The sequence below is a fragment of the Galendromus occidentalis genome, unplaced genomic scaffold (genome assembly GCF_000255335.2).
Source record: "Galendromus occidentalis unplaced genomic scaffold, Mocc_1.1 scf7180000077517, whole genome shotgun sequence".
Lineage (NCBI taxonomy): Eukaryota > Metazoa > Arthropoda > Arachnida > Mesostigmata > Phytoseiidae > Galendromus > Galendromus occidentalis.
This window is the reverse complement of record NW_003805505.1, coordinates 449879-459518: the sequence shown is the minus strand read 5'-3', so window position 1 is coordinate 459518 and position 9640 is coordinate 449879. Positions and strand designations below refer to the sequence as shown.

Below are 9640 nucleotides of genomic sequence, written 5' to 3'. Positions count from 1 at the left end.
GTTGAGAGACGATGATTCCTAAATTTAATCCGTTTCAAACTCGGCGAGACAATCTCTCTCATATCGTCTTCAGATACTTGGATTATTTTTCTATTCTAGTGACTATGGCACCGGTAGGGTGATGGAGAAGGGAAGGTGTCGGGCACGTTGGAAGGCCCCAGTGGTCCGTCGAGTCGGGCAGAAGATTTTAAAGCTCAAAGGGCAGGCGTAGCAGAACTCGTGCAATGTCAATCAGAGATAAATACTGTCTGAGTGTCTGCCGCATCCCTCGGTCTAACCCAGACTTTGGGAAAGAGCTACGAAAGCAAAAGTGGTGGCCCGTTATCGACAGCAATACTATCATGTGGCGAGGTGAGATACAAGCTTTACAACAACAACATTCGACGCCAATGGTGAACGACAGAAGGTTTCGGGACTCTATTTGCTATTCTCGATTTCATCGATCAAGTTCATGACCTGAGTCTTGACGAGCTTTATAGCGTCAGAGGCCCGCGGTATGAACAGCACGTCGCTGCCGGTGATTTGGAATGTCTTTCCGCCGTCGTCGCTATCGGAGGGACAGTATCCATATTTGAACGTTATCAACTCAGGATGACTCTTCTTTGAGGTGATCTTGACGATTGAAACCAGAGGTCGGCGCGCTACAATGTGGGCGTAGTTCTTCTTCGAGGATAACTCGCGCAGAACAAATAAATGCGTCTTCGTCACGATTAAGTGACAGTTGGGGCAAAGGGTTTTCGAGCCGGGCTTCAGCTCTTCACACTCGTAGTAGGCCAGCACTTCGGGTTTGTTGCGCCACGTGTCAACACACACCTCCTCTTGTCCTACCGCAGGATCACCAATGTTCCCGTCATCTGCGAAAAAGGGGACGTGTCGATCAAGATGCTGCCGGGAACGATATTCTATAGAGGATTCGAGAGAGAGGGAGAAGATTTGAGAATCAGCAGGTCGATACTGGAGATCGGAAACCTGATGAGATCTGATCATGATCTGATTATTGTATCGTCGACGTATACCAGCTCAAATCATGTCATTCAAACAAGGAAGACTTCCGGCGGGGCGGGAGTGCGAAAGCGGGCGTATGGGTTTCTCGAGTCGGATTCAATCGACAATAATTCATGAAATGCTCACCAAAGAAGTCGTCATCGTCGATAGACGTCGCTGTGAACATCGAGTCAGCGGCTCGATAGCGTTTGCCCAGCTTATCTCCACTGGAAACATGTCTGTCTGGGTTGATGGGTCCACCGTTCGATGACGGACTGGTCTTCATCAGCCCCTGGAAAGGAACAGAATTCAGGATCATACAGGATATTATTTCATCTCGATTCTCTCTCGGAACGAAGGGACGAAATCCCCAATTCCAGGCCTGGACCAGGGGAGGCTAAGGGAGCCGGAGCACTGTCAGATGGCTCACCTTCAGGTCTTCTTTCCAGTCTTGAGCGGACGTTTTCAACTTGCCTAGGAGTCCGGAGTTACTCTTCAGCCTAGAAAAGAATGAAGTACTCTCCCGACACTCTTCCGAGTCGCTGGTGACTGTCGACGTGTTCTGTACGCAAACTATGCATTGCTGGGGATTATGGTCGATCAGGTGCTCCTCTAGCGACGATTCTTCGCTGATCAGGTCGTGGAGGGCGGCATAACCACCTTTGACAGCTGATATGTACGTGACTTGGTTTTTGAGGAATGAAGCGATCACCATGTTTACGTATTGGTCCTCTTCCTCTCGCCCACTGCCCATGAAACAAATGTGTTCGCCAGCAACACCCGCCTCAACCATGTGTTTCTGAGCGGCGAAGAGACCCTGAACGGCGACTGTGTAAGTTGCTGGCTCCGTCAGCATCTGCAAGCCAGAAAAAACAACAGAAAACATTATTATTATGAAAACTGCAGTCCCGCGCGGAAACGTCGAGCCCGTGGATCCCGATGGCCACAGACATCTGATATTCATTCCGCAATCGCCTAATAAGATCCAGAGTAGCGTTTGTCACTCACGAGGCTGGCGTCCAGATGGAAGGCCGTTCTCAGGTGTCCCGCATTGTATTGCTCTGCAGGACGGCAATCGACAACGAAGTACTTCACGAGGGACCGGTAGGGAAGTGTCATTCGTTGCGTTTCCGTCAGCAGCAGATCCGATGGAGGTATTGGCAAGCACAACACTTGAGCAAGACTCGCCGACGTCGTCTCGTCTTCCGTTGGAGTGTGCCTCGGCTCGGGACTCACGTTCGAATGCGACCGAATCCCGAATAGAGCATAACGGAATGTGGCGTATATCGACGGGGGCGTCTTGGTCGAGTAGAAGTGGGCCAGCTGGCAGAAATCCTCTACGTCATCTGCATTCAGGCCGCACGGTGCGCATGAAATCGACTCAATGATCTTCTCTCGCGAGTCGCCTTTGGAAGGCAGTATCTGATCCCTGGGAAGAATGAAACTATTAAAAATCGCGCTCTCTCGCACCGATCACCAGGTGTCTCGGAAGCTTCAGAATATTCTCGAGAAGAAAGTCGCAGTCGGCTCACCTCAAATTCACGAGGAGCACAAGAGCTAGGTAGAACGAGAGGAACGGATCGCATATTTGCAGGTACACGTCCCAGATTGCCTGAGTAACGGCCAAGTCACAGCATTCACTGAACACTGTCGCCAGCCACTTGTTGCAGTAGCGTTCCGGGAAGACTTTTTTACTCTCGAGAAACGAGCAGATCTCTGGGTCATGGTATTGGAGGAGCAATCGCATAAGATGGAACGCCGCACTTCCGAAAGGTGTGTCCCCGCTTTTGAAACAGCTCCTAGAATAGTGGTCACTTGTTAGTCCGTGGTCGATCCGAGTCTGCACTGTCAGGGTGTAGACGGAGGTTCCCGTCTGCCTCGCTACCGCTCTGTGTGTGGAAGGATTGGTCCCGTACGAGCTCGCCCGATCGCGGGAATGGTGAATAGACCGAGTGACTTATAGGAGTGGAGCAGCGAATGGACTCTCACTGTCAGCTACAAGGCAAAGTGAGAGCCCCCAACAACCTTCGTCGGCGCCATTCCCCCTTCCCGTAAGCAGCTCGTCGGGATAAATCGAGTTTTCGAGAATCATCACACCACCAGACTGAAGCCCAGGAAAGGAGCATTTGTGATTGCAAAGATGACCCGTGGTAAGATGGAGTGGAAGTTCATCCACCATTCAGTCAGGCTATCCTGCCGACGAGCTCGCAGTACTGCTTTTATATTGTGTTCGAAGGAGATAGAATCCGAATTCAGAGAATAGAAATCATCTCACCTTGGTACGAATCGATGTACCATATTGTGGAAAGCGGCGAAGAGATCTTCTTTGTTGAGCCGGAGTGCCACCAGCGGCTCCAGGATCGCCATCCATCCATTTTGGCTTTCGTATCGGAGCTGGCTTTGCTTCACGAAACGAGTGACGACTGATTCCAGGTCACACAATACAGACAATTTCTCGGCTCCTTCGTTCCCGAGTTTCTCTGTGGACGAATCATATCGAATCAGTCTCCGATTCAATGATCACATATCATATTTGGTCCGTACTTCACATCGAGGCTTCCGAAATCATATTTTCTCTCCGTGCTCTTCGGCATCCTTTTCTGAGACCGATGCTCCGAAAGTTCGCAGCATTTTCCGGAGATCGGCGTTCGATACTCGCGCCACCTTCCAGAATTCCTGAAGTGATTCGTGCGCGTTGTGCGAAAGAGCTCACTCAGTCATATGGTTTCAAAGGTCGATAGTAAAATCCCACGACCCCAAAAGATACACTGGCGACACGACCGCCCGAAGAACGTTGCCGAACATAATGATAAACAGCGTCCCGAAACGTGCGGCGACATCTACTATCGACAGAGCGGCGAGGCTTTCTGTCCCACGTGACGGTGCCGCCGTCGATGCCACCGCCTGTTCAACGTCGGCGTTCGCCGAGAATTCGGAAGGTCCCGCTTCTCAAATGAGCAAGGCCGAACGCCGAACAAGACCTACGAGCCAAACACCAGACTTTTTTCGATTCCGAAGTCCACTTCGCAACCGGTGACAATCCGATTGGGTATTTTAAAAATTAGGGATTGAGTTTTGACTCCTTTCTTTTTGTGGGAATCTCTACCCGTTCATACCGTGCTACGCCGGGAAGTGGATGAGGAATGCAAATCCATATTTCCCACAGAAACGAGTTTACGGAGTGTGGATTGTTTCGATTCGCAGACATCGGACCTAGGTGTGCGATATGAAATGCTCTCAGGAATCCCGATGAGGTCCAGAACCACTCGAATCGCGAAATAAAACACTCCGAACGGTCCCGAATTGTCGTATTCATGAGAAGAAAGCGCTTGATCCGATCCACGAATCCTACAATTGATCCATCGAGGGACCAAGCAGGCGACCTCCGGGCCGGACCGTGGATGCGGCCTTCGGCTCGTTTCATTACTCAGATTCTGTTTGATCAGTGGATTTTCTCCGGCATCGAATCAGCGAAGCCTGAGATGAGGCTTCTGTCTCCAAAAAAAAACGGCGTGCCTGGAGGGAGAAGCGGGGTTCCCATTGATTGCGGGTAGCTCACAAAGGAGCCACCCAAAGCTGGCTCGGGAAATTCAACGACAACTTCGAAACCAACTCCGCTCGTCAGGCAAGCCCCCGCGATCAAGAGTTCAAGAACTCAGGCCAGGTCCGGTCGGGAAGAGCGGTCTCTCACACAGCATCCGTCCTGGGAGCGACCCTGCTGCTAATAGCAAGTCGGAAAAGATTCATCAGGGACTCATCTCACAATCGCTGGTCCTATCGGGAGCTCCGTATTCAATCGAGACCCTTTTGAGATCTCGTTACTTTTCAAGACACTCTTTGCAATCAGCGCAGTACTTTGACGCTAAATCCGCCGAGCTCGTCATTCGATGGCAGCTGCGGATTCCAGGCCACGTTTCCAGTTGGCAATAAAGTTCTTTCACTCCCGTTAAAGTTACCACATCATGTGGATCATAATTGGCTGCGTTGCTTACGAGTGAGGTAAGCGATTTTGTGGCCAGGAGGCACCACGTAAGTTGTGAGCTGGACTTTCAGTGACCACCGAACAACTGCATAATTCCACGGCTGCGGTTGACCGTGAATGGGCGCGGTAATCCTCGTTCCTAACTGAATAGCGTCGTCGGATATCGATGAGCCCGTGAGAAATTCGCAATAGTCTTCAAGTCGTACTCGAAGCGTCGGGTCGGAACTCCATTGAATAGATCGATCGGAACGAAACTCCCTCGGAGCTTCTATCATTGCTAAATTATAAATAACTCACCGACGAGTTTCTGGCAATCTTGGCGAATCAGAGATTGTTCTTGGAGATCATACATTTCATCCCAGGGAGCCTCATGTTTACGAAAGTTGGCGACTCCGAGACTTATCTGCAAGAAAGATATAAATGATTTAGGACATGTCATAAATGATAATTCTCCATTCCTCTAACATTTGGCGCATTTTGGAGCTGAACAACGGAGCCAGCTAACAAGACATGCGTCTGAGAGCGGTCGCGTCTGATGTACGTATTCCTGAATTCGTAATCCTGGAGTTGGGATCTTCCATTCTCCAGAGATCGAGGACTCTACTCCCTCGACAATCCAGGCTCCAGCATCGCCAGGAAAATATCCGCAGAGAAGATATTGCGCGCGACGCGAGCGACGTCGAGATGTTCTCCCTGGACTGTCAGACATCGTCACGTGCTCACCTCTGCGTCGTCATCAGAGGACGGTGTCTGAGAACACCAACAGAGCACTCGATAGCAGCGTGTGAACGATGCAGCTGCCGATTATTTGACCGACGACTTCCCCTTTAGTAGCCTTTCGGATAAAGTTGCCCACCACAAAACTGCGGGACACCCATACGTCAGATAAAGGTAGCCTCTACCGGAACAGATGCGCGGAACGTCAATGGCGACGACGTCACCATGTAACGCGATGAGTTTTTACAAGCGTTCTAGTATGGAGAACTCTATTCGGTTCCGAATTCCGATTCCCTTCTCGGAACACGGAATTTCGGAGAGATCTCCGGAGGTTTTTGTGGCCGCCGCGAAGTGGAGCCGATAAGACACACGGTTACTTATGATACCGAGCCCAGTCGAAAACCGGTCATCGAAGCCTAACCTGAGTGTTTTCCAGAAATTCGAATGATGGAATGCTCGGAAAATTGCTTCCCAGAAGATTTCGTGGTTGCACGATTTTTAAACCAAGAATCCCGGTACAATCCCGAACGTATCCCCGATAACGTTGAGGTATTTCATGAGGGGAGGATCATGGTTCTCCTTTGACTTCTCGACTGAATGAATGCGATGGAGGACACCCGATCCACCATAAGCTCGAGGTTCTTCCAGGTAATCGATACCAACGCGATCTCATGTTGTTGATCAGCTTCCAATCCCGTCGCGGATCAGAGGTCGAAAACTCCGTCTCAATATTGATTTTTTTCTCTTTTTCAGCATTGCGTCGCCGAACAGAGACGACCGTGTCCTCTGAAAGTTCGGAATTTACCGCCCGGAAGCATTGAACTCACCTTCCAGACCTGAGGCCGCAGGTGTTCCGGTAGGATCTTGAGCTTACAGATTTGTCGTAGTCTCCGCTGGTCAAGGAGACCTTCATCCTCTAGAGCACTCTCCAACTCCAAGATCCTGCAGAAGATCAGGTTGTTATCAGAAATAACCGAATACGCGTCCGGATCTAGGTAGACTTCTTTGGGCAGCTTCATCGGCGCAGGGTTCTGAAGTTTGCGGAAAGACACCGGTCCGCGTGACTTTCACAAAGTTTCTCCAACACTACGAGTCAACTATCACAAACAAGAGGAACTGGTGAAAATGAGAGTCTCATCCACTCGGAGAAGGCAGAACACAATGAAATATTTGACGTACAACGGTTGTCGTCGTCGCTGTCGCGCCGTCGTTACAACCACTGCCGCTGCGCTTCGCCGCCGAGAGAGAGAGAGTTCTGCGACCAGCCAGCGTTCTCGCATTGCATAAGCTGAGAGGGTGTGCCGACAAGGTCGCAGTCCTAGTAGACATCGTCGCCGATGCCGTTGCTGCGCGATTCTAGAGTGGAGGACTCGACGAGACCGTCCTTGATCGGCATATCGAGATCACGAACTCCAATTCCATTTTGTTTGCTCAAGCTTCTGTATCTGACTCATCGTTCCGCCAGAAATTCCATGACCCCCCTTCTGTCTCTGATACAGGAACTCTCATTGATCCCGGACCTGGCAGGTGAGCTGAAATCATTATCTTGGCTTCGAATCTCTGTTCCGATCTCGTGATTCCTAGAGCCGGATCCGCACGCGTTATCTCGCTTCAGCATAATTTTCAGCTCTCTGGCAGCGCTCGACGGGACTAATTTAAACTTCGCCCCTGCAGGAGAGACTCGGTCTCGCCGGATATCAGGTAGGTTTGAGCAATAATTTTTCTATAGAATCGACAGATCATCAGTCTTATAATCAACCTCGAATTTAGCGCTTCCCGGAAGAGCTTCGACCATCAATCAGAGAGAGTCCGGGAAGAAAAGGAGAAAACATTCATTCAGTGAAGCGCGTCCGTGATCAGGGATCGTACACGCTGTTGTGTTTGGTGTCCGTTTCCGCGTTCTCTATCAGAAGCTTCTCTTCTGCTCGCCCAAACGTATCCCGCGCACGCAACGCAATTGGGATCTGTCGAAGCTAAGCATCCAGGTTCCGGTGGTGACTCGTGACACGCCGTCCGCATACGTTTCGGATGATGAGTTCGATGCACGAAAATTTGAAATTGTGGAGACTTCGCCTCGCTGAAGAGGGGGCCTCAACGGGATCCGACGCGCCTATCGGAGAGTTTCTGGAAGGTTCCTCGGGACCTTGTATACAGTCTCCCGCAGGTCCTGCTAGAATCTCAGAGCCCTGTATCTGAAGCAGAAAATTTATCACGCCATTCTGGATTCCAGACCCATACAGATCCTTTGCTCTTGACCGGATCTCGCGGGAGTTTTGTCACGATATATATATAGGGACCTCACATTCATCTAAAGGGAGGATCTTGGGTATAGGAATCTTTGAGCTGGACATAGCAGGCGGGACGAATGCCTTCTCGGAATCGAGGTCTTGAATTACCGCGATAGATCCATGCCGACAGCTCCAACCCAGGGTAACAACAGGGGAGAGAAAATCTCGCAAAGAGAGCACGGAGACTTTTTGAAATACCCCCGCCGCTAGCATCCTTCGGTTGCGAGTGGGAAATTTGAGACCGCGAGGACTGATGATCCAAAGATATCCTGAACTCATTCCGCATTCCGCCCAAGCTGACGACATGAAAATGATTCACCGTCCCATAGGCTTGGGCGCGCAACACCCATGGAGCACTCAGCAGCAGCTCACAGAACCATTCCGTCATCCGGCGGAGGGGTGTCAAGAAAATATGATCATGACATCATGACTTTCCAGCCGTAATTAAGAGCGGCGCTTGGGCCGCTTATGGAGAAGGGGCTATGGGCGGCCTCCCCGGGAGGCACTCTCCTGGAGGTTCCCAAGAGCAGCATCTTGGGGTTCTGCATTCTTGGAGTAAAAGAGGAGTTTTCGTTAACTTCACTCGAATACCCGGTTTTCGGATCGCCGCCTCGATAGGTGCTCCCACATGCTGCGCCTCAAGCGTCTTCATCAGCGACAGCTAGTGAGTTGACGCTGCCCTTAGACGAAAGAACAAGCATTCCTTGTCAGAATATGAGCGCGGAGCTCACAATCATCCTGTACAAAGCAGCGCGTCCCGCGCAGTTCATAGGGCGAGCTATCACTTCTGATGAATTTACGAAGGCACTTGCGTCACAAATTACAGTCCACGGACGTCTACGTTCCGAAGATTGTAGCGCAGCAAATCATTTGACTCTTCTACTGTCGGAGACATTTTCGGCCGACGCAACGGCTTCTTCGAAACGTAAATTCATCGAGCAACGCAGATTTTTGGAAAGATCTCCCCGAAAAGAAACTACTAAGTGGGGCTTCCGGAAGTGCCATGGATCCATCCACATCCAAGGAGGCGTCGCGCAAGGCTTATTCACCAACGATGAAGTCTTATCAAGCGGCGCTCTCTTGGAGTCCTACCAAACTCAAGATACTGCCGAAGACCTGCCGAATCAGATCGATGCAGAGAACGATTCTGCGCATAGATGGATGCTTTCTCAATCGCCGTCGCGAGGTTGAACAACTTGTAAATGCGATACCATCTTCAGTGAAAATTCATGGTTTCGCTTTCGCAAACCAAGAGCGCTCGTACAGGCGGCAAGATCGTAGGATATCGGCATTCGAAACAAGGATACGGCCTTGAATAAATCGAAAGTATGTTCCGAGTCAGACCTCGTGGACTTATACTTGAGCCCCCGGAGGTGCTTCAGGGCTCGCCCCATCGAGATTTACTTGATCGGGAGGAATCCGATCCCGAGCGCTGCTTCGGGACGTAATCGAAGCTCTCTATGAAACTTTGTCCCGGATTCCGTCCAACGGCAGGCCACCGAAAAATCCGGAACAACGAGAAACAACCATCGAGCGAGGATCGAGCCTCCAAAATCGCGAATCATGGATGCTCGCTCCGCTCGATTCTCTTCTGAGTGTTGCGAAAGTAAGTCTATTAGAATTATTCCGTCTTCTTGTACTCCTCCGGGGAACGATGAAGAGCGAGAAA

General features: G+C 50.7%; 1 protein-coding gene across 1 annotated transcript; it reads right to left on the bottom strand.

Moving 5' to 3' along the window:
• Positions 1-327: 327 nt before the first annotated feature.
• TBC1D23 (TBC1 domain family member 23) lies at positions 328-6702 on the bottom strand. The gene is made up of 8 exons (XM_029112583.1): positions 6511-6702; positions 5264-5369; positions 3260-3464; positions 2517-2783; positions 1993-2413; positions 1415-1840; positions 1132-1276; positions 328-854 (listed from the first exon to the last, which is right to left on the bottom strand). The coding sequence occupies exons 1-8, from the start codon at positions 6700-6702 to the stop codon at positions 418-420; spliced, it is 2199 nt and encodes a 732-aa protein (XP_028968416.1). The 3' UTR covers positions 328-417.
• Between the last annotated feature and the right edge of the window lie 2938 nt (positions 6703-9640).